The sequence below is a fragment of the Cryptomeria japonica genome, chromosome 6 (genome assembly GCF_030272615.1).
Source record: "Cryptomeria japonica chromosome 6, Sugi_1.0, whole genome shotgun sequence".
NCBI classification, from domain to species: Eukaryota; Viridiplantae; Streptophyta; class Pinopsida; order Cupressales; family Cupressaceae; genus Cryptomeria; species Cryptomeria japonica.
The window spans coordinates 101,901,086-101,927,505 of record NC_081410.1 but is presented as its reverse complement, the minus strand read 5'-3'; the positions used below and the strand labels follow the sequence as shown (position 1 = coordinate 101,927,505).

Here is a 26,420-nt window from a genome sequence, read left to right as displayed (position 1 = left end):
GCTCACGGCTTGTGTGAGGTTTTAAGGAATTCAGTGCATGTATAAATATGCTTCAAATGCATGAACTCAATTTGTAATCTATCATTGTTCAATACAAATGAAAATACTTTTTAAAAAAACACTGCAATGTACCTTCTGTAAATGCAATCATTTGATAAAAATGCATCCTTTGGCTAAAATTACATGGGTAATGAAATTTTAGATAACAATATGAATGGTCAATAATTACGTGAGATGCTATATAATTAATTCAGCATAATATTAATATTATAATTAACAATAATAATAGAATCTGATCTTGTTAACATTGACAGTGCTGGTATAGATTAATATGATTAATATAATAATATTATTAATACAATTAATGTCAATACAGTTTAATGTTATTAACATAATCAATTATGTTAATACATAATAATACTATTAATATAGTATAAAGATGATAAATAACACAATACTGTAAATAAAATCTGAAGTTCATAAGGTTAATATAATCTGATATAATATAGTGATAATATAGTAATATATTAGCAATATATTACTACTGTAATGATAACAATAAAATGTGGACAATCCACATATTGGACTAGGTAATGGCAGACATAAATTATAATTTAAATGATAATGAAAATATAAATGGTTATGAAATGTTGGATGTTAATGAATGACAATAATTTGGCTATGTGATAGAGGCTAATGGGAGAAATCCCCCTGGCCTAATTCAGGGATTATGATAATCCCTGGTAGGCAGTATATTGAGTATTTATATGCATATATGTTACGGCTTGGGTGTCAAAAGCTCACCCAAGAAGAGACGGATCTGGCCGGTCCTCTTTGGTAGACTTGGATGATGAGATGCATCGTCCAAGGCAAGGAATTGATCATATATGATGGTCTTCCTTGGTAGGCTTGGATATAAGATGTTACATCCAAGACAGGAATCGAATTATCCATCGATTTCCTGGTATGGCTTGGAACCAAGATGGGTTCCAAGAAGGCGAGCATCACAACCGCCTAAGGACATGTTCGAGTACTGCACTCGTATCCTTTTTATTAAATAAGAATTGAGATTAGTTTTAATTAAATAATTGAAGTTTAATTGCAAATTAGATTAGTTACATATATATTTGTTGCATTGTAACAGTTTATTTTGCAGGACAGTGATCCCTAACTAGTAGGGACATTACACAATAGAACAAGACATCATATTGAAAAGAACACTTTTATTAATTCATCCCTGGTATACAATGTATGTCACTACAGTGGAGGTGTAGAGGTGTTCTTGTTTATTCTCCTTCACCCGTACACATTCAGAGATTATACATCCCTCGGTCGGTTTCATTGCGCTCCTCCTCTTGGCGCTCGTGAAACTCCCATAGGATTTGCTGGCGTCGGTTCTCCCGATAGGTGTCTTCCCTACGGTTTTGGAGAGCCAAAAATGTCTGTGCCAGAAGGTTGGGCAAATTGCTCATCAACCGATTTACCACCAGGCTTACACCAAGTGCACTCCACACAGCGTCCTCTAGAACATCTTCGATGGTGGATTCCCTTCGTACGTGTGTTTCAATCGCCACCTGGAGGATGCAGGAGAAATCTTTCGTGAGTGCTAGTTCCCCCTCGAACAGTTCTTCAGGTTCTTCGTCCGGGTTACTGCTTGTCCCTTCGGCCAATGGTTGTCCCATTATCCGTGTGCCATGTAGAATACTCCCGTACTCCGGATAAATTCTGGCAACCGCACCAGATGTTTACCCTCTGGGTGAACAATTTAGAACATACAGATAGAATACTCAATGCAAAAACAATAATGCCATAGATACCAGATAAGATCAAGCAAATATAAGAGATACTATTCCATTCATAATCATGTGTGTCTTTACAAATGACCTTCCATGGTATATAAAGGAACCGAGGGGGTGTGAGGGACAACTGTCGCACCCGTAACTACCATCCCTCGGTTACCATACTAACAAAGACATGTACTACTTAATTAACTACTGTTTTATTCCCGTACAATATTACCGCCAACACTTACTTGTCTCTTACAAGTTTTGAGTATAAATCATGATATGTGCTTGTACCTATTATGTAAAATGTCTACATTTTATAATTAAGCCAAAGGATTATAAATCGTCTAGTGCAAATCGTATGATTGTAGAAACATTTTATATGTTATAAAAGGAAAAAAAAGATTAGTCTAAGTGTGCAAGCTTTCAACGTGTGACCTCTCTTTCAAGAATACAACTTTTCCACCATTAGGCCAATAAGATTGTGTTCATTCATTTAGTGTTTGATGCTTTCTTTCTCAAGATCTATGAAATCTTGAATATGAGATAAGAGTTGTTACCAATTTTGTACGTGTACCCAAGCCAAAATACAATAGGTATTTAGCTATTTCATTATTGCAAAAACCCCCACCCCCAAAGAAAAAAGAAAAAAAATATTGTGCAATGTTCATAACTACATATTTTTTCTATAGCTTAGTGTTTAGGGTTAATCTCAAAGAACTTCCCCTTATAATTTGAAGAGTGGTTTTACCTCACATATATTCTAGTTTGATTTGTGTTGAAAAGGGCAAATTAAGGCTACCCAAAACAAATATCCAATTCCAAGAACTAATGATATTATCCCGCTTTATTTAAAAATTCGTAATCACAAGTAAAATGAAAAATCAGATATAATATAAAAATTCAAATAAAATAAAAACAGTGAACACCGAAAATTCTTATTAATGCCCTTTGCTTCAAAAAAGCCTTGTTATCATTCCTAAGAATATGAAATGCATTTATAATTATAATCATATCTAGGAAAAATTATCATAATATTCCTTAGTGACATTATACTATTTATCAAAGACAAGGAGAATGGATTCAAAATTCATAATAATGCTAGCAAACATGCTATAGGAGCAATACTTCCCAAAGATGACAAAATGACAGATTATGACAGTTAGAAAATAGAAATGTCAACTTAACAACAAAGAATTTGAAGTAATGCACACTAGTAACCATTATTCTACAATCCCCCAAGAAAGAAAATTGTCTGCTACACAACTTTTGACGCATAAAAATCAAAATTAGTCTACAAACCAAGGGAAAAAAAAAAGGTCAATATTGAAAAGTACTCAAATCTCAAATCCATTCAATTTCATTAGTGAAGGGAAACCTGAATGGAGAAATTACATTTAAAAGCATTTGGCCACGAATGCCAATAATCTCATTAAATTGTTTACACAAAATCAGGTGTGCGAAAAATTATTCATCAGTTTATTTAAATAAATAATTAAGGACAATAAATTATTTTACTGGTGATTAGTTTCACTTGTAAAACATAAGGGAGAAATCTTCCCTTTATGATGTCATTTTACAAATGGACGTACACAGTACAAGGATTAAGTTGTAGTTTTGAAAGAATTAATAACTACTTTGCAAATGTATCTTAGTAATGAAATATCTTTGCTATTAATGTTCTTATATCTGTGTGTTCTCTATATATGCACAGCCAATTAATATTTCTACAAGACCCCTTCTAATTCAAAATATGCATGTCCAATCTTCACACTTCACTATACACAAGCAGTCTCCATATTTATGCACTCACAAATAGGAAAATACATTCAATAAGTGCCCATAGATATGCAAACTTTCTTTTTTCCAAACAGTCATTGATCCAGGTGGATTTAGAAAAAAAATAAAAATTGACAGTCTCAAAATCTCACTAAAATGGCATCATTGTGTACAGCTCGCCGACACGATTCTAACACAACTTGAACGGGCTCAAGAGGAGTTCGTATGTAGAAGTTATGACCAGTCAAAGTTTTCGTCAAAATGATGATGTGGCGTCACCAAAATGTGACACTTGGCAGGACACGTGGCATATGACATGGCAAGAGTAGTGAGTTGGCACAAATATGGATTAAACCATAATTATTCAAAGAAAAAAATATATGGTTTAAAATAAATAAATTAAGGAGGATTTGGTGGGATTTAATCCCTTAACCCATGCCTTAAAATCCTCTTGCCTTACTATTCTTTATGATAAAAGGAAAATCCCTCCGTTTACATAAATCTTTAAATAAGATTTAATTCTCCTAAACATAAATTTTTATAAGTCCATTTTATTAGGAGAATATTAGAGGCTATTTAAATGGCTTTCCAAAGATTTCAAAAGATTTTAAAATCTCCTTCCCCTATTAATAAGGGGATTAAAAAATCTTATTTAGTACAAAAATAAATTCTCAAATGTAAAAGCACGGATAACCTCCATAAAGGGCTAAATAGCATATTGTTTTAAAACAAATTGGGAGGTTAATGTTAAATGAGATTTATTGTATTTGTTAAGACGAGATTTTTCAAGATTTTATACGTAAAAATGGAGAGATAAGGTGATTTTGCAAAATCAATTGGTTTTATACCAACTTGAGCAATTTTCTTGTATAAAAGGGGGTAGTGTAGGATGGAAAATTCATTGAAGTGGTGATCACTTGGGAGAATTTTCATGCTTTTGAAGGTGGAGAATTCTTGGAGAAGAAATACAAGGTGTTGATTATTACACCAAAAATTGTAAAGAAGAGAGATTGTGAGAAATTCTTATGCAGGGTTTGAAGCTTGAGAATTGTAAAAAGGCATTTTCAAGTGCTTGGCAATCTTAATAAAGTGGTCCAACATTGAGAAGCGGACCCGAAGACGTAGTCCTAATTGGACGAACTCCATTATCAATCTGCGTTTGATCCTTCTTCTCTTTTGTCTTCTAATTCTCTTTTATTCGTTTCAATTTTGATTTCTTCTTTAAGTTATTAATTATCATTATTAAGTTTTGCAAAAGATTAAAGTGAACTTAGCTTTTGTAATTTCAACGATTAAAAAACATAACCACACAATTTTGTTTGCGATTGGGATAAATCTGTAATTTAAATTAAGCACAATTTTATTTAGCCTTAATTACAGATCAAGTGGTATCAGAGCAGTTTAACAGAAAAAAATTGCAAGTGGTGGATGTTAACCAGGTTGAAATTAAAGCAAGGAGAAGGTGCACTTGAGGAATTTAATCCAAAGATCGGATCGAGGCGAGTTACTCGAAGATCAACCATGGCACAATTAGAAGAAGGAAAACGTGTTAATCCTGAACTCTTTGAGAATGAAGAACAATTTCGTAAAGCATTCCTAGACATGAAGATGATGGTGGAAGAGTTGTACAAGGATAGGAAGAAGAAAAAGGAAAGAAAAGACAAAAAGAAGAAGGAAGGTGAATCCCCTTCGAAAGACGTCAAAGACAAAGGAGTAGGAGGTGATAGTGACCCTCCTGAACCTCCATCCCTGTCTTCTTCATCTTCTTCTTCTTCACCCTCTTCATCCTCTTCTTCTACTTCTTCCCCCAAGAAAAAACAACATGTACAGTCTGAGTCTAATTCACCTTTGTTAAAGCTTGATGTTAAATTTGAATTGCCAACCTATAATGGAGAAGTGGATGTAGAGAAACTTGATAATTGGATAAAACAAGTTGAAGTTTATTGCAGGATTCAGAAGTTTACTGATGATGCTTCAAAGATCCAGTTAGCCACTCTTCGCCTGGGAGGCACAACCTTAATCTGGTGGGAGAGCAGAACTCAGGAAGATCTTAGCCGATATGGTAAAATAATTTCTTCTTGGTTTGAGTTTACAGCTACACTTAAAAAACAATTTTATCCATTAGGTCACATGCAAAAAGTAGTAATGAATTGGCAATCATTAAGGCAAGAGAAAGGACAAAGTGCGCAGGAATATACACAAGAGTTTAGGAAAAGAGCTTTAATTTTGGGAATTCCTTTATACACGCAAGAAACTTTATTAAAGTATATAGGTGGATTACATGAGAATTTGAAACATACAATACTTATGTTTAATCCAACTAACCTTGATGAAGTTAGTGTGCAAGCCATTCATCTTGAAACAAGCTCAAGGAATAGCCATGATAGTCTTTCATGGAATCCAGTTTACACAAAGGGAGCAAGAAAGGGAAGGAGAAAATGCAGTGAACAGTTTTTGTGGAGAAAGAGGAGAAGCCTTATTGCTCACATTGCAAAAGGGAAGGGCATGAAGATGCAAAATGTTGGAAATTGCATCCTGATCAGAAACCCAAGTGGTTCAAGAATCAAAAGGGTAAGCAAAAGACCACAGCTATCGTGCAAGACCTTGGTTCAAAATCTGGTGATGAATCCAAGATAACAGTTGTGGGTATAAAAGGTATTGTTCCTGTTGCTAATTCTAGCTCCCATACTTCCTCTATAAAGTGTAATGAGGTCTCTGTTGAAAGTAAAAGGAATGAATTGTTTCATATAAGGGCTATTGCAAAACAAAGTAAAATTGATACACTCATAGATAGTGGATCACAAGTGAACTTAATCTCTAACAAGTTGTTAAGAAATTGGGATTTAAAACAACACCTCATCCTAAACCATATCCATTGGGTTGGGTGCATGATAATGCTCGGTTACATGTATCAAAACAATGTAAACTCCGATTTGCAATCACATCCAAGTTTGTAGATGAGGTAGAGTTAGATGTAATTTCGCTTGACATCTGTGGGATGGTTCTAGACAGTCCTTATTTGTATGATAGAAGAGCCATTTTCTACAGGGAACATAATAGGTATCATTTGTTTAAAGATGGACTTGAATTCAGTGTAAAAGCTCATCACATGAAACGTGACAAGTCTCTTGAAAAAACAAGACATTTGAAAATGATTGTAAATGCAAGCAATGCTTTAACCCTTATGTCTGTAACAGCTAGTGATACCAAGCATGGAAATTTGAAACATGATATGGTGTCACAAACAACACAATATAAGGATCAGTTGCAAGAAGAGTCAGGCCTTCAGCCAGAGGTGGTAACCGAGGGTTTGAATGTTTCATCTTCTAATAATGCTCTTGTTCAGGAGATTCAGAATGTTGATACTATTTCCTTCACATCAGTGTATTCAGTACCTGTACTTGTTATTCTCCTAGTTATGTCTATATGGATGACGAATGTGACAGTGAATATCGATGAACATGTAGTTGATTGTATCAGCAAAGCTATCTCATATTTCTTTGTGTTTGTGATGGGTCAAATGTTCAAGCTTTCAGCAAGAAGGACAGATGATACTGGGCAAGTGGAGCAACATTTCCCTAGCTCAAATTGTACATAAAATAGACCTTTTGGAGGTCCAAAAGCTTCTAAATGGGGAGGAATGATCCAGGTGGATCTAGAAAAACCTAAAAAATTCACAGTCTCAAAATCTCACTAAAATGGCATCATTGTGTACGGCTCGCCGACACAGTTCTAACACAACTTGAATAGGCTCAAGGGGAGTTCGTATGTAGAAGTTATGACCAGTCAAAGTTTTCGTCAAAATGATGATGTGGCGTCACCAAAATGTGACACTTGGCAGGACACGTGGCATATGACATGGCAAGAGTAGTGAGTTGGCACAAATATGGATTAAACCATAATTATTCAAAGAAAAAAATATATGGTTTAAAATAAATAAATTAAGGAGGATTTGGTGGGATTTAATCCCTTAACCCATGCCTTAAAATCCTCTTGCCTTACTATTCTTTATGATAAAAGGAAAATCCCTCTGTTTACATAAATCTTTAAATAAGATTTAATTCTCCTAAACATAAATTTTATAAGCCCATTTTATTAGGAGAATATTAGAGGCTATTTAAATGGCTTTCCAAAGATTTCAAAAGATTTTAAAATCTCTTTCCCCTATTAATAAGGGGATTAAAAAATCTTATTTAGTACAAAAATAAATTCTCAAATGTAAAAGCACGGATAACCTCCATAAAGGGCTAAATAGCATATTGTTTTAAAACAAATTGGGAGGTTAATGTTAAATGAGATTTATTGTATTTGTTAAGACGAGATTTTTCAAGATTTTATATGTAAAAATGGAGAGATAAGGTAATTTTGCAAAATCAATTGGTTTTATACCAATTTGAGCAATTTTCTTGTATAAAAGGGGGTAGTGTAGGATGGAAAATTCATTGAAGTGGTGATAAATTGGGAGAATTTTCATGCTTTTGAAGGTGGAGAATTCTTGGAGAAGAAATACAAGGTGTTGATTATTACACCAAAAATTGTAAAGAAGAGAGATTGTGAGAAATTCTTATGAAGGGTTTGAAGCTTGAGAATTGTAAGAAGGCATTTACAAGTGCTTGGCAATCTTAATAAAGCGGTCCAATATTGAGAAGTGGACCCGAAGACGTACTCCTAATTGGACGAACTCCATTATCAATCTGCGTTTGATCCTTCTTCTCTTTTGTCTTCTAATTCTCTTTTATTTGTTTCAATTTTGATTTCTTCTTTAAGTTATTAATTATCATTATTAAGTTTTGCAAAGGATTAAAGTGAACTTAGCTTTTGTAATTTCAACGATTTTAAAACATAACTACGCAATTTTGTTTGCTATTGGGATAAATCTGTAATTTAAATTAAGCACAATTTTAATTAGCCTTAATTACAGATCAGTCATAATAGCAACTTTCCCTTCAATCTGCAAGGAAGAATCTAATAAAATCATTTTTCATACCTGGATGTCAATAGATGTTCCTGTTGTTACGAAAAATAGGCCTAGAAGTAGACCTCGAAAAGGACGTATGTCTGCCTCAATTTGAGTTCTATAATTAGTTTCTGCTAGAATAGCACCAGCAAGGAAAGCTCCAAGCTGTACAAAGATAAATCTCCAATCAAATCTTAGGAGACTAAAAGGCTACAGGAATATTGCCAATTGTTACAAAACATAAAGACTCAAGATTGTACCGTGTCACTAAAACCCAGTTTTTGTGTCATAAGTGATGTGCCTGTCACTGTTAGAAGACAAAGTGCAATGAAAGCCTCTGAACTTCTGGAATCTGCAACAACCTGCCTTTTCCAAGAGCTTAGTGTCTGAATTTACATCTAAATTTTGAATAACAACAAATTCAAGAAAATATATATATGGTCTCCACTCATAAATTAGTATTATACCAAAAATGTTAAACCACCTCAAATAGGCGCCGAAGCAGAAACTTCCCTCCAAGTGATAGGGCTCCAAGGCCACCAAGTGCCTTCAAGATTTCTGCAAGTAACATAGGCCAAAGACTTTCTTCTCCAAGGTTCTGCGACATAGAATGGAAAAACACCAATAGTTAGTATGAGATAATCTTCTAAACTTTCCAAAAGAGAAAAATGTCAAAATGCTTAGCAATGACTACATTCTGTCCCAAGCATTCAGAGTAAAAGTATGAAACTTTATTAAGTTTCTTAGTCAATTTGGGGATATAATTAGAGAAAGTCTCCAGCACAAGGAACAAACTTAGGGCAAGTCTGCAGAAACAACATATTCTAATTTCTCAGTTACACAGAAAAGTTGAGAAAACAACTTGGATTATAGACTAAATATTGAGGAATTGTATTTCTAGGGGAAGCATTAAGTAAATATTCTTTACTAAAAATATTTCAAGTGGAAAAGAAAAATCTGACAATACTTAGGCACTAAATAATACCTATGTCAATACAATGGACTTCTATAAACATTGAATTGCCATTTATATCTTATACCCTTTCCTGATTGCATAGCTTGAGCATTTTCAACTTTCAACATTGAAGGTGATTTCCAACTCACATACTCAACAAGTCAGTGAGTGCTCAAGAAAATTTTTTTGAAACATGGCAACTCAAAAAGAAACTTTTGACTCAGCAGGGATGATTGTAAATCATGATATGTTTATTTGTGAGTGAATTGACCAGTGAATGAAGGACGACTGTAAATTGAAACAGAAAAACACAAAAATTCAAATGCCTAGGGTTTTTGAATATATTATTCTGCCAAGTTTTCATTTTGCAAATTTCGCCAAGTTCTGAAATTTAAGTATTTTTAAGTAGCCAAGCTTTTGATAAGTCAGAATTTTTGATCGATCAATTTTTTGTCAAGTCTGAGTATGTAAACTATGATTTTCATAACATAAATTATCTGATCAATAAACTCCATGGATATTCTATAGTTAGCTTCACCAACATAGACCCTTTCATTCACATCTTGTTGCCACAAGTACGATCCTAAATTGAACAACATAAAAAGACTACAACATATGATGTTACTTCAACATTTATGGCTGATTTTCATTAGATAATATACATTTTAATAGAGAAAGAAAACTACCCACATCTACTTGTTCTAACAAATGTTGCAATTCAGCAAACCTAGCTAGCAAATGCCACACAAGCAACATAAGAAAAGATGACATGAGATTTACCCTAAACTCCAGCAAGAATCCAATATTAAAATCAGTTTTACAAGCTCCTCCCTTTATCAGAGCCACCAAGACCACTACTTAAACATCCTCCTGCTCCAAATTTAATGATTACTTGTTAGTGTGAAAGGGGTGTTTTACCTAGCTAATTCATCACCTAGGTCCTATTCACACTTATTACTTAAGTATATTTAATGTACACATAGGATAGTTATCACTTTATGTCTCAAGTCATAAGATTAAGACACATGTCATAATCTTATGCAATCCTATGCTCACCTTAGCTTATATAACCAAGGGGTTCCTATTATAATCTCAAATTGTTTTATCAATCTATCATTTGATCCTTTGATAAAAACATTGTTCTTGTAGGTGTTCCTAGATCTTGGGTGGCTACAATCTTCAACCAAATCTTGCATGGTATAGGGCATTCCTAAGTTACCAGTTCTGGTATGAAATTGGGTATAGGTACGTTGTTCTAGTATTCCCGTACAGCGAATATATTTGATATATCATATAATATTATTGTTAAGGCACAAATTTGCACCCTACTAAACTATAAGTTTAGCAATCTGGCCTAACATGGGATTCACTTCTGCATGTGGGCAATGCATAACCTGAAATGAAACCTCCGGTTCCTAGGCCGGTTCCTATTGGATAATCACCTGATACTCTCTAGTATTGGACTAACTTTGCAGGGTAAAGGATAAGAAATTACAGAAATGGAACTTAAAACTGAACTAAACTTAACTAGAACCTGGTGATACACCAAAATGTGAGAGATAAATGATAAAAACCGATCTCAGTCTACAATATTCTACTTTAATTGATAAACACTTCTTTCCTGTTATAAGTTTGCATAAGTATTTCATAATAAGGTCTTGAGATGAACCAATGAGGAATAGTAATGTTTCACTCAAACATTTTGAACTTTTAAACACATACTATGACCTGCAAACATACACACGTTCCTATATTAAGGTACTGACTGAGACAAGTAAAAAAGGAGCAATATAACTCACAAATTTAGCTTCATCAATCGTGCTTGTACACAAAAAATTGGAAGGAAAACAAGGTTTGATTCCATAGAAAATCGCTCCAAAAGATGCTGTCACATATATAATATCTCTAAATCTGAGTTACAGAATCCGTGCAAAAGAAATGCTAAGGACAAGAAAACTGTCTCTGAAAACACTGTTCTTGCATAAATCTGAACTAACTCCAAATCAAGTGTCTCCAGGCACTAAGTACAAAAACTCTCCAACTGATTGGGTCGGATGCAAGAAAAGGGCCTCAAAAAGAGGAGTCTAGAAGACACCAAAAAGGGCTACAAACATGGAAAAGTCTTCTTCAATCAATAACCAACCCAACAGACCACTAGAAACAGCCTTAAAAAGCTCAACCAAGTAATAAAAGCTCCCCAAAATGATGGAAAAGTCCAACTTCGACCCTTTGCCTAAAAGTGCTCCAACCTCCCTAAATTCACTCCATTTGATTTCAAACAACCTCATGTTCCTATAAAAACGTTCTTGTCTCCAAAATTATCTCAACTCCTTTTGAATATTTCCCAAGTGGTTATGCATGCTCCTATATGCTCTCCTTATGTCTCCAAACCGAAAAGACTTCTTCAATGAGAGCCTTATCTCTCCAAAATTAACTCATCCTTCAAAACTAAGTCAAAAGACTTAGTCTCCTTCTTGCACATGGATACACCTTTTACATTTTAAATAATAATATTTAATTACAATTTATAATTATATTGTAATTAAATACCTTTACAAAGAGATACCAGCTTTTGACAAAGAAAGAAAACAAAAATATATAAAAAGAATAAAATAAAACATATTTGATAATATCGATGAAAAATTTAAACATTTATATTATCAAATATGTTTTATTTATTCTTACTTTGTTTTCACAAAGCCCAGCAGACTTGAAGGAAAATATAAAAATTACAAAGGGCTTTTTTGTTACCTTAAAAGCTTTACACTCCTATCGCACATTTCCCATTTTGCAAAATGAAAACAATTAAGAAGCTTTTCGAGGGTTTGAGACCCTTTGGTGCCGCCATTGCTGTTCTGATTTTTCCATCGCGTTGTGAAGTCTTTGATGAAGAACATGTGTTTTTACTGGTGTTGCCGCCCAAGATAAATTTGATTGCAGTTTTTGAACAACTCAGGTCGCGACTGTGCATTAGAAGTTAGACTTTTTCTTGAAGGCGTGCTGGGGTTTTCTGAATCTTCTCTTTAAATGCAAATCCCATTTTCTACAGGTATGAAACGGCTCCTTCTTGCTTTATTCTCTGTTAATATGCCATTGTTGGAAGTATGAAGAGGGTTTTTACTATAATACATCTTCTCTTTTGTTTCTTCGACATCTCAAATCTGTGTAAAGCTTTTTAAAAAAAACCCATTTTGTGCGTAGCCTACAATCATTGCATTTCGTGAGAAGACATCTTTATGAGGAGTATTGTCAAACATTTCACGTGATCTGTCTATTTTTGCATACATGTCAGCCAGGAAAGTTGCGTGCTGTGTCTTTTTTTTCCACATTTTGCATACACATCTGCCAGGAAAGTTAACGTGCTGTGTCTATTTTTTCCACATTTTGCATACACATCTGCCAGGAAAGTTAACGTGCTGTGTCTTTGCTGATCTTAGAAGGAAATAGGCTATCCTCTCTTATCTCTGCACATTTTGTGACTTTTCTTCATTCACTGTGGTTGTTCTATTATCTTATTTTTGTAATCTTGCTTGGACCTGATCATTGTTTCATGCTTTTTATATAACAGTGATAAAGAGCCTTATTTATTATCTCATTGATGTTTGAGCTATGATTGACCTTATGATAGTGGGGTGTCCTTGAACTGTGAATGCCTTGCTCCTTAGTATACCACTAACATCTGACCTGCAAAAAGCTTTGTAAGCTGTGGTTCACCCATCTTTGATATCCTTGATGTTTGGTAATCGTTATAAGCTTTCTCTTTCATTCATTACATCCTCTAAGAACAGTCATTGATATTGCAGCACTTGTATTGTCTAGGCATTTGACTGAACTTTCTTTTCCTTGATTGTCATTGCATTCTTTGATGAGATTGTGTTTTACCCTTGTTAAATTTCCGACTTTGGCACATGCCGGGAGTGCGCTGGCAAATGTGAAACGATCTGGTTGGAGACCTGTTAGTTGCATTTGGTAAAATAATGTGACTGGTTTGTGAAGATACCCATGTCTTCTGTATGCTATAATAACTGTATTCACTTTACGAGCTTCTCCCAAACTTCCGCACTTCACATACATGCTAATAAGCTTATTCTGAAAAATTGTGCATGTACCAAATACAAATATTCTGTGATTGATGAAAAAGTGGACTTTTTCCCCTTTTGAAAAAAAATGTTCTTGAGAATGCAAGTCTCTAATAATTGAAGATATGTAGAGGAGTCTCCAGGTGAACTGAAAATGCTCCCAGACTTACCAACATAGATTGAATAACAGTGCAGATTTTCCTTGCTCCAATTAGTCATAAAATGCCATTGCTACCTTATGTCTCCTGACTGTGCATTTTGATCTTATGTAGAAATGAAGTTCGAGCACGGGCTTGTGACACTCATTTCAGTACCAGTTGATTCTGATTTCATTGAAGTTTACTGTTTGAACATGCATTAAAATAACTCAGATACTCTGTTTCTATACCAACCTGTTGCATTGAATTGTTTATCTTCATTATGTGGTATTGACCCTTTTAAATACTGTAAGGTTTCACATTGAAATAATATGTCCCTTAAAACAGTTTATCCATTAATGTTTTCTTTTTATGTATATCATGAATAGTAAAGTAAAAGGTTTCATATTTAAAACAAACATGTCCCTTTGATACTTCAGTTGGTTTCTTCATCATTCCATTTTGATATTCTGAGATTAGTTACTCTAAAAGGTATGTCGGGCTCTTACCCGAAGGGAGCCTCGGTCAGGGGTACATGCCAATTAGAGTAACTAATTATCTGCACATGAAACAAACACATTAGCATAAACATTTCTTTCTCCTGAAGCAGTGATTTGTGTCTTTATCTTTCCCGCCCTTTCAAAACAGAAATAAGATAGGATATGATAAATGATATATTGTAGGATAATCTTTCATTGCTTAGATCTGTTGGATCTAACACCTCTTCTCTTTTGTGCAGGAAAGTAGGGGTTTTTCAGAATTTGAAGATCGAGAAAACAGTCATAAGGGCAACGGGACAGCCAATAACCAGTCAAAGCAACCCAAGGCAATGACTGGTTATCCTTACACTCACTATTTGATTCTATCCTTTTCTGTTTTGGATATGTAGGAAAGATAGAAATGCTAAGCTCACGGCTTGTGTGAGGTTTTAAGAAATTCAGTGCATGTATAAATATGCTTCAAATGCATGAACTCAATTTGTAATCTATCATTGTTCAATACAAATGAAAATACCCTTTTTTTTTTTTAAAACACTGCAATGTACCTTTTTGTAAATGCAATCATTTGATAAAAATGCATCCTTTGGCTAAAATTACATGGGTAATGAAATTTTAGGTAACAATTATATTTTATAATAACAATGACATTTGAATCTTTGATAGTATGATACTTCGTCATTGATTAATGATACTATGATCATCATAAAGATAATTGTCTAAGTTATCAATTTTGGTCTCCACAACTAGACCACCTTATTGTAATAAAGTTTCTTATGTGACAAGAGATCCCAATAAGTGGGTGTAGGGAGTGGAGACCCTAATGGAGTTGAAGGACAATAACTCTCATCGGGATCTAGGGGCAACACCCCCAATTGGGTTGAGGGCCAACACCGCCCACGAGCATCTGGTAGTGGAGTCAAGGAGCCTTTGAAACAACACAAACCTTCACAGTGCACACCATTTTCACAATTTTATCACTTAATCATGAAATTGAGTAGTTTCCAATTGTTCTACTTTTTTTTAAAAAAAAGGCTATCTTTCAAAATACAAAAATGGAATAGGAAGAATGATTTTGCATGAAATAGAGTTATGCTTGTCAAACAACATAAGGGTGCATTTAGGGTGCTTTTTAAGATTTTTATTTTTACTTTGAGTGTTTAAAAGATCATTTTAATAGTTTTTTTGGGGCGTTTTAATTATTTACTGCATATTGGAGTGTTTAGGAGCACATAAGAGTGGGCAAAGAGAGCCCTAATGCCCTGAATTCGTTATGGGTATGCGTACCACGCACCCACAACGAGCCCAAGGTGGTAAAGACACTCATGACCCACTCTTGTGATGCTCCTATTGTCACTTTGTTTCAATACGCGAATGGGAACCGGTTTACGAGAACCTAGTAACGTAAGAGCATTCTATACCAAATCTTACATGATATCAAAGTTTGTGGGATTGCTTTTTGTTACTCTTAATTAGAAGATCTAGGTTGCAAATCTTGGTAGATATTGAAAAAGTTGAGTATGCTCTTCTCTTGCATCGAATGATGATCAAGAGAATAAAAAAAACTTGAAAGAAATACCTGATTTGGGGGTTTCTTTTTAATGTCTTTGTGTTGTAGGTCAAAATAAAAGCTTGGTACAAATGTGAGCTCACCACTGAGTTCACGGGGTTCAAGAAAATCAATTTTGTCATTTGTTTGATCCAAATAGAACATCTAAGGCCAAATCCTTGAAGCTCAGAGGTGGTTGCTAGACCTAGAAGCTAACTACAATTTTGGAGCATTTTGAATTAAAATAGACCTTGCTTTGTTTTCAGAAAGCCCAAGAGCCCTATTATTGAATGTTAAATTGTTGAAATCTGAGCACTTGCCTCGAGCCCTCAAAAATATTTCGTTTCCACAATTTCACAAATTGGACCATATGGCCATTCGTACAACCAATCAATCATTTGTGCAAGAATTGTCAATCAACAATACAGGAAAAAAAATCCGATTGATTAAACTAAAAATTTAGTTTATGTTTTTTAATTTCAAAAATTATAAAAATATTAAATTACTATGTAGTACATAGGCTATTGCTTGTGCAGTTCTTGTGCATGTGTAGTGTTCTTGAGCACCTATAGTAGCGCCATGTGGCACCATCCCATTTACTCATAGAAACCAAAGCAGACACGGCCGTTGACAATCAACAACTAGTACAGGAATATGGCAAAATCAAGTTTTAGAAATCCAATTGCAAGTTTTAAATTCCTCTATTTACACTTTATGGAAAAAATTGGGTTTTTTGGGCATAATAGCAAGTTTAAAATTGTCACTTTATTCCATTTCTAAGCAAAATCGGGTTTTGGAGAGAGATATGCAAGTTATAAATAACTTGTAAAGGGAAAATAAAATCCCTACAACAAGTTTTAATAACTCAACACATGTAATAGGGGAATAAAATCCCCATTACAAGCAAAAGACATTAAAATAGGGGTTTTACAAAAGAATTACAAGTGACTTTTAAATATGCAATTTAAAATTTACTTGTAACTTATCCAAAAAATCCCTATTAAGACTTAAAAAGCCAAAAAGCATCAAGGGGGAAATAAAAAGTAAGTTACAAGTTCTTTTTTCAATAAAGTGCACTTGTAATCAGCCAAAGATTTCCCTACAAAGACTAAAACAAAGAAAATCATTAAAACTTGCAATTCAAAGAAAATTTCCCACCTGCAGTCAAGGAGAAAAAACCCGAAATTGAAGGAATGACATAGCAAACGAACCCATAATGCGATGAAATTTGAAACATGGTTCGAGGATAGACTGAGGATTAAGCCAATCTAAGGGTGAAGCAAAATTCTACCTTGAGGGCGTGCCATAGAGTAAAATATTCAACCTGCAGTGACTGTTCTAAAACCCGAAATTGCACAGAAAGCTAGGAAAAGGAAGACCAAAACTCACCAAAACTTGGACAATGATGGCAAAGACACCCCCCAATGATTTGACACTATCAAATGTGAGTTTTGTACCTCGTAAAACGTGCCTTGGAGACAAAAATGACACGTTTTAGGCAAAAATTTGTAGGGGTTGTCACATTTTTGAGAATCCAAAAATGAGGACAACACACTTCTTCCTCTAGCTTTTCACATTCTTCATTCTTCAGCTTGATTGATTCTTTCAGGGTTTCCTCTACTTTGTTTTTTTCCTCGACTTTCTCCATCAGAGCTTTAACAGTCTCATTTGCCTACTTCAACTGATTGTTAACATCCTTATGCCTCAATTTGAATTTCCGGATTTGCTCTCTCATTTTCTGCACGCATTCATTCACTACCTTCACATTATCTTTCAATTCCTCATTCTCAAATTCAACACTTTCTAGATCTTCAAGAGTTGTCTGCAATTCTTCATCCAACTAAAATTCTCTAGTCATACTCATCGGTGCCATGATTCAGCCAACAAGGATCTCCCTCAAGCGGTTAAGCTTTCAAGCAAGGGACCAAAGCTCTAATACCAATTGTTGGATTGGTTGAAGGGCCGGAATACTGAGAGCGGGGGGTGAATCAGTATACCCACATATTCAACAATTTTCTCACAATTTCTAAAACTTTTTACTTATATATCAAATTCTTCAATTAAGCACAACATGAAATAGCAAATGCAGAATGAACAAGAAACACAGCCACAAATGGAACATCGGATTTTATATGTGGAAAACCCAAATGAGAAAAACCACGGAGAGTGTTAACTCTCAAGATAATATAACTAGTTATATAGTGTTTACAAAATGGGTGGCTCACTACCAAATTACAAAAGCAGCTCACTGTTGGAATGCTCACTGCAATAGATATAAATGAATTGAGGAAAGTTGCATCTCCAAATGCATGAAATCAATTCCAGATTAAGCTTAGATCACAACTCACAAAACTTACAGCAGATCCGATAAAAAACCTCTATACCACTATCCACAAACTCCTGCAGCAAATCCAGTGAAGGAATACTGCAACAATGCTCTACCGAACCAATCACTTGCTGCAGATCTAGTAAAGGATTATTGAAATGCTGCTCTACCGAACCAATCACTTGCAGCAGATCTAGTAAAGGATTACTGCAATATTGTCCACACTCTAACCCTCCTCCAACTGCTTCACTGTCCACAACTTGCACTCCAGTACACTACACTCTTATCTACTATTTCTCACACCTTCTCACTCACATACTCACATACACATCCACACATCATCCATATATATATATATATATATATATATATATATATATATATATTTACACACCAGGATAATATGTCGGCCAAGCACAAGTAATATTAGTGTTCCACGGGCATTGGGGACGGGGGGACGGCAATGGGGGGTTGGCGGGGTGGTGGTGCTGATAAAGTTATACATATACATATAGTACTTGAAAAACTAGTTTTGAAAAGATGTATGACAGTATTATAGTATAAGAAATTTGACTAGGAAATTTGAAATACTATATCTAAATACCAAGATTTCTAAGTTGTGTTGTTATATGGAGCCTAATCAGACTCAGAGGTTAGATTTTCCCTACTTCTATCGGTGCGGTTTCCCCCTATATTTTTCAATGGGGATTTGGGGGCAGCGCCCCCAAGTTGGGGTCAAGGGGCAGCGCCCCTTGCGCGTTCCCTATCGCAATATAGGGCGGGGTCAGGGGGTAGCGCCCCGCGAGGCCAAAAATACTTTTATTATTTTCTAAAGGCGTCAGGTGTTATTTTTCTATTGGCCCACGTCCAATTAGAGTTACCCCTTAACCCTCAAAAAACTTAAAAAGTCACTTTTTTTAAAAATTTTAATTTTAAACATTGCATATACGTGGGGGCAAAAGGAGACGTCTGGGCATCTCCCTGTCCTTGGAGAGACGTCTACACGTCTCTCAAAGGACGGGGAGACGCCCAAACATCTCCCAAGGAGACGTGGAGGCGTCTCCATGTCTCTCTGGGAGACGCCCAAACGTCTCCCAAGGAGACGTCTCCACGTCTCCCTGGGAGACGCGGGGATGCGGAGACGTCTCCGCGTCCCGGCGGCGCTTGGGTGGCGGTGGCGGGACGGCAGGGGACATCACATCCCCGTCTCCAAGACGTTTTTGACGGGAGGACGTGCCCAAAAAGGGGGGGGACGCGTCCCCGTGGAACACTGAGTAATATGCTGCTTGGATCAACACGTTATCCAATAAAGCCTTAATCAAAAACATGATAACCAAGTCGGCCTCCGCAAGATCCCTACACGCTTCCTTTTCACAATCCATTCACCGATGCATATACCTTAATTACCGGAACACGGCAAGGGTCAACCGGACCCATAAGCACAAAACTCCAAGCACAGCAACTCCAAACTCCAAAATATAGATACCACAGATGCCGGAACACAAAATAACTGAAAAAACTGATGCCACTGATACCGGAACTCACACAACGGATACCGGAATAGAATGTAAACCAAAATAAGCACATCTCAAGATTTCGGAGATGAAGATCTTCTGGAAATGACTTCAGTAGATCATCTACGCCTTATCTCATATATACCTATCTTCCAGCAATACCAAAACTACAACTCCAACAACATACACCATCCGGTCCAAACTAGATAACCGAATTTGACATCAATGACAACAATGACAATATTCACACGTCTGACATTTTCTTGATTCCCTGACTTGGCGCCTGATCAATTGGGGCATAACTATTCCCTAAAACGTATCTCTGATCGATTCTCGCTGATGGACCAAGGGTATCGTAAAATGACAACAGTGCTCTCTCATAAGATTTAGGACCCATGTGTGGTTGTAGATGTACTTTGTGATATTCCTTGCATCTTCAACCACATTCTTCATCCAACTTAGTTTCCCTATGTCCTCAAGGAGTAGGTCAAGTTAGTGGGCAGCACAAGGGCTCCAAAATTATGTTATATGACTTGCCTCTAGAAGTTTATCGACTTCCACATTTGCAATTGAATTGTCAATCACAATTAAAATGACATTTTGCACTCACGCTTCCGTCACCACCTCATCCAACATGTTGCACAAGGTCTACACTTTTTATTTCATTGGAGGTTATCAACTAATTTTAAGAATACTAGTTCCACCCCTAAAGCCACAAAAGTTGATGAGTCTCCTATATTTGCCATCCATAGACCCATCAAATAACATGGTGCAACCTTTCTTTTCCCTAATCTTCCTCTGTTCTTCTACTAGTAACGTGTGTGTTGGGCCTCATCGTGCAATAATGGTCCACTCAACTCATGATGACATGGGGCCTTGAACCCCTTAATGGCAATGGCCAATGCATTGACCAATTGTTCCAAATAAGTACTAGAAGCAACATTGAATGGAATATTATTGTAGTACCCAAATCTCGCACATGCCAACTTTGCCTCATGTTGCAATCCTCTATGCCATGCAACACTTTGCAATGAAGGTTGCACATCACTAGTGTTATGGGGAACACAAAAGTTATAACTATGGCTGCTAACACTTTTTCATTCTCGTATCCATGGCCCAATGGAAGAAGAGCCCTACATATCTCCCTATGACCCTATAGAAGTGAAATCTAATATTGGGGTTGTCGTTGCCTATTTTGTTCTCTTTTTATCTACTTTGCTTTGCTCATATGCTGCAAGGAGTGCTTTTGCCTCCCTCTCAACCTCTAGATCCATGCAAGGTGATATTTGAGTTGATTTATGCCACCGTTTATAGGCTTAATGCAATGAACATAAATAACCTCTCCTCACCTTCCACCTGGTGTTCCATGTTTCCAGCATGGATCCCATTGTTTGCCACCAGTTCTTTTATTTGCAGAAGCCATATTCTTTTACAAAAAATACAAATGAAAATATAAGAATCCCTCTATTTTCTCACCAAAATTTTGTGTTTCCACAACAACATTTTCTCACACAGTTGGAAGAGTATCTGCAGGTTTATGTGTTTCCAGTTACAGGTTAATAGTGATATTGTTGGTTTGAATCCAATGACATTTTCATAAACAAAAAAGTACAAGAAAAATCCTTAAACATTTACAAGTGAGAGCATACCAAAATTGAAACAGACTATTACTGCTGCAGCAAATATAATTTAGAAAATACAGAAAACTAGTAAATTCTAACCTTACAATGCTATCCCAACAACTGCAACATTGGATAATGTGATGGTTGTGACTAAGATATGGCTCAGAATTCATTGTTTATATACGAGAGCATACCAAAATTGAAACAGACTATTACTGCTGCAACAAATATAATTTAGAAAATACAGAAAACTTGTCAATTCTAACCTTAAAATGCCATCCCAACAATTGTAACACTGGATAATGTGATGGTTGTGACTAAGATATGGCTCAAAATTCATCGTTTATAAGATATATATATATATATATACACACCTATAGAACAGACCTGCAGATGTTATGTGCCTCAAACATTCATCAAATCACCCACAATAAATTTAGAAATTCCCACACATAAAAGGGAATGGATGGCCAAGTGAAATGCTCCCAAAGATAATCGATTTTGGATAATCTTTAGCAACGTCTGAGTATGAGGTCTCACGCAACATTCATAATGAAGGCGACAATATTATTACAGTCGACCCAACTATATCTGCCCAACAAGAAGGTAAAGTACCCACGACTTAGCTATCTTTTATTCTCACACCCAAAATGGTATTCAATACACTCGCCCAACAAAGGAATTAAAGTGTGGCAGACAAGTTGCAGAAAACCCAACGGCCAAAAGCCCTAATTACCCATTTAATGTTATAAATCTGTAAGCCATTGTTATTATTGGTCGCCCAAAATGCAAATATTCCAGTCATTCAATCTGATTCTCCCATGCCAAGATTATAAGAAATTCAAAATAGAGAGTTTGAACTTATTTGCTCTTATTAGATCCTCATACCTCAAAAATTGTTAATGTTGCAACAAGAGAAGAATCTCAGACTATTAAGGAATCCATGCTTTCCTGTATCATTTACTCTGCAACTTTGAAATTTGTCTTTAACCAAAGACTCCACAGATTTCACAAAATGTCAACCTGCTGAAAATTATTTCTTGTAAATCCAAAAATCTCCACAAACTGATCAATGAAGAACGATATGAATTCTTAAGTGAATCCACTAAGGGATGGTATTAGGTTTTCATCCATTCCACCCAAAATTCCAAGGGTTTAGCCAAGGAATTGTTGAGCTTGTAATTGCCTCTCTCAAGAGAAAATCTTAATGAAAATAACAAATCAAGGATGAGAAAATGACTTGCTTTCACCTCCTTTTAAAGGCCCAATAGAATTCTCTAGAAGAATAAGATTAAACGTCTTTTGAAGCTTCGAGAAGACAACTTTATTTAATAAAGTGACTTTATAATATTTATTTATTTTCCACCTAAGACAATTAAATTAGTTAAAATAAAGTTATCCTTAAGCTTTACTTTATTGGGACAACTTTAAAATAATTAATTTAATTTATTCCCTTATAATCTTCAACCTTAGCCTATGGAAATAGAAAAGGCTAGTGGACTCCACTGGGAAAAAGGGGACATTACAGTCCTCCCTTCTCAGAAGGGCTTCCCCTCAAGCAATTGCTAACCTAGATGCTGCAGAATCTATTCACCTTCCCAAGTAGCATCCTCAAGAGGCAAATCTCTCCACCTAATCAAGTACTCCTTGATCACCCTACTTCTCAATCTGCACTTCCTTAGATACAAGATAGAATCAAGCACCAAAATCAACTTGCCCTCCTCATCTAATGGTGGAAGCTCTAGAGACAATGTAGTGTGCTGCCCAAGCACCCTTTTGAGGCAAGATACATGAAACACATTATGAATCTTCGAGCAACTCTAGCTCATATGCAACCTGTTGTGACCATTTCACACATCGCCCCATTGTGAATGGGGACCCCTGCTTTTTTTGCTTTCTAAGGTTTGTTTTTAGGTTTTTTAGGGTTTTGTCAGTTGGCCTTTACATTTTGAGTGTCGCCAAGGGGATCACCTGGATAGCAGGTCCTACTTGAGTGATGTCCTGATCCTGAAATTTGACTAAGTCTGGAAAGTCCTGATCTTGAAATTTGGCTAAGTCTGGAATGTCCTGATCCTGAAATTTGACTAAGTTTGGAAACTGAAAAACCTCCAAAAATTAGATTTTGCAATATAGCTCCTGGAGGTCTAAAACCACTCTCAAACATCCTGAAAGTATATATGGAATATAACTTAAAGTATATTCTTATACTTAAATGTTATATTCCATAAAATTATCCTGACAGAGAGTTCAAAAAGTCAAATTTCGCTCCTGACCCTCTCAGGAGGTCCAAAGCGAATCTCGCCCCTGACCCTTCCAGAGGATCCAAGGCGAAAATCAACCTAGGACTCATTCCTGGCCTTATTTGACCAAATTTTGACTTGCAAGGCATCTTTGAGGACAAAACACTTGTTTGGATGAAAAATGAGTAAATGAAGAATTTTGGCCAAGATTGGGAATTTCACTCCTAACCCTTGCTAAGGATCCAGAGCGAAATTCATTGTAGACTTCATTTGCCACCTTGTTTGAGCTTGAAATCTTGTTCCTGGCTTTGAAAATGATCTTACCTTGCCCTGTGAAGTGGTTTGAAACTAAAAGATTGAGCAATTTAGCCTAGATTGTAAATTTCACTCCTGACCCTTGCTGAAGGTCCAGGGCGAAAATCTTATTTAAGTTTATTTTAGCACTAATTTTGGCTAACTTGTTTTGTGCAGGGTCTCCCGGAGAGAAGATTAGACATCACTTGATGCAAATTGAAGGTTGGAAGGCATTAAAGATGATGAATTTTGGGCAACAAATCAAAATTGCTCCTGACCATCTCTGAGGGCCCAGGGCGAATTTCTTGTGGACACACTATTTTATCCTTTTTTGGACATGAGAATTTATTCATAGCATGAAACAAGATAACATCTTCCTTAGCCAAGGAATTTCGAGATGAAAAGTGAAACAATTTGATCATGATGGCAAAAAGCGCTCCTGACCCTCACTGAAGGTCCGGAGCTTGATTTTCAAATTTGCACTGTTCTTGCAGGATCAAAGTGATTTTATGATTGGAAGAGATCAAGGAAAACATGTTCTATCCGTTGAATATAATTTGAGTGGTCAACAAAGGAGGAAATCAACCCAAAAAACAAAAGGCGCTCCTGACCCTCACTGAAGGTCCAGAGCGATTTTCTTGAAAGACACATTATTTTATCACTTGTTGGGCTTAAAGATTTATTCATAGCATGAAAAAGGAAAGTTCTTCCTTATCAAGGTGATTTCAAAGGGAAAGTTGAGAGAAAATAGCTTAAATTTGCAAAAGCGCTCCTGACCCTCACTGAAGGTCCGGAGCTAGATTCTAAAAGTACAATTTTCTTGCAAGGACAAAACAAGTTTTGTGATTAAAATAAATGGAAGAGGGTGTGTTCTATCCGTTGAAGATAATTTGGAGAAACAACAAGGCATGGACAAGCTTAAATTTGCAAAAGCGCTCCTAACCCTCACTGAAGGCCCAGAGCGATTTTTGCAAAAAACTACAACTTTTCTTCAAAATTGTGCTAAGGCAAGGATGAGATAAGCCAAAAGGACCCCAAGAAACTTGATGAATATTATATTGCCTTTGAAAATTGAGGATTTTAGTCACAAAATAAAAAATCGCTTCTGACCTTTGCTAAGGGTCCAAGGCGAGAAACTTCAAAATCATACTTTTTCCTCAAAATTTGATAAAACCAAGTTTGCAAGTCAGTGAGAAGGCCTAGTTGGAATGTCTTGAAGAGGTTTTGGACGTTGAAAAATGCTAATCTTGAGCAAAAAATTGAAAAATCGCTTCTGGCCTTCACCAAGGGTCTAGGGTGGAATTAGTGATATCCTTCATTTTTACATCATTTGAGCGTGATATTCTTAAAAAATTCACCAAATTTGCTAACTTTGAGGCCTTTGGAGATATTGAATCAAATTCGCATTAAATTAAAGGCATTTCAATTTAATAAATTAATTTTGTACCTTGAAATAATCAAAATAAACATCTTAGAGGTATTGAAATTAATTTAAATAATTAAAAAATTAAAAGTTGAGCGCACAAGGCATTATTTTGCCTTTATTTGACAAGTCGGCCTACTCCTTTTGAGGTTTTATTTATTATTTCACCTTTTATTTGCTAGGTCGGCCTCATGGGTAAGTGAAAGGTGAGCGCTCTATATATTGGAGGAGTGTTGCTTCACATTTCAAATCATTTAGTCATTCCTTTAAGTGCGAAATTGGAGAGCAAGCAAATTGGAGGTGTGAAATATAGCTTGTTTGGAGCGAATTTCTACTAAGTGTTGAAGACTAAGGAGGGCGAAATTCTTTTGAAGACTAATGGAGGCGTAATTCATCCAAAAGAGGACTATAAACTAAGCCTTGTCCATCAAAATCCGGTCTTCTCTCATCATTTTTTTCAAGGTTTTGTAGTTAAGCACTCAAAGGAGGAGGTATGAAGAATCATTTTTGAAGTTCTTATTCAAGACTTATTGTGATCCCATTGCAATTTTCCAAAGTCTAAGTCTTGCAGATCCAAATTCCATTCATTATTAATTTGAAAATGTGTAATTCTTGATTTATCATGACTTTTTTTCAAATTAATATCTTAAGTTTTACCTTTGAAAGGTCTTAAATTTCATGCTTTGAGGTTTGATGCTCAAAAGACTAACTTTAATATTTTGTGTAGGTATCAAATGGAGATCCCGAAAGTTGGGAAATCAAGCCAGATCAAGGACGGTCTCCTCCAAGAAGATCAAGCAAGGATAAGGGCGACTTCCTCCAGTCTAGCATCGACAAGGACGGCCTTATTCGGTCAAGTATCATCAGGATAAGGGCGACGTCTTCCAGTCCAGTATTCCAAGGCGAGGTACATCATCATCTTGCAAATCAAGGACACAAGAAGTCAGAGCAAAGGGTTCATTGAAGAAGCAGATAGTTCCAGAAGAGTTAATTAAAGCTAACTTCTCAACATTACCAAATTGAGTATCAACCAAGTATCAAATGAGGTGGCATCCCAGTCATCACATCTCTAGTCAGTGTGGTCCACCTCAGCATGTCCAGATTCAATGTACCTAACTCATGGAAGGTGGCACAAAATTCGATGTACCTACCCCAGCTATCCATTGGTTGAATTTTCCAAAGAAGACATGTGTCCAATTAATACAATTTTATCATTGGTCAAGCATTAAATGTTATGTAATGGTTGTAACAAACCCTAATTAGG

The 26,420-nt window shown here is 35.8% G+C and overlaps 1 protein-coding gene across 1 annotated transcript in view; it reads right to left on the bottom strand.

Annotated features, from left to right (window-relative positions):
- LOC131050118 (K(+) efflux antiporter 3, chloroplastic) overlaps nt 1–26,420 on the bottom strand; it is a 244,011-nt gene that overhangs the window by 66,760 nt on the left and 150,831 nt on the right. The window contains 3 exon segments of the mRNA XM_057984273.2: nt 8,551–8,685; nt 8,781–8,882; nt 9,005–9,118. Of these exon segments, the coding sequence (XP_057840256.2) occupies nt 8,551–8,685; nt 8,781–8,882; nt 9,005–9,118 (351 nt within the window).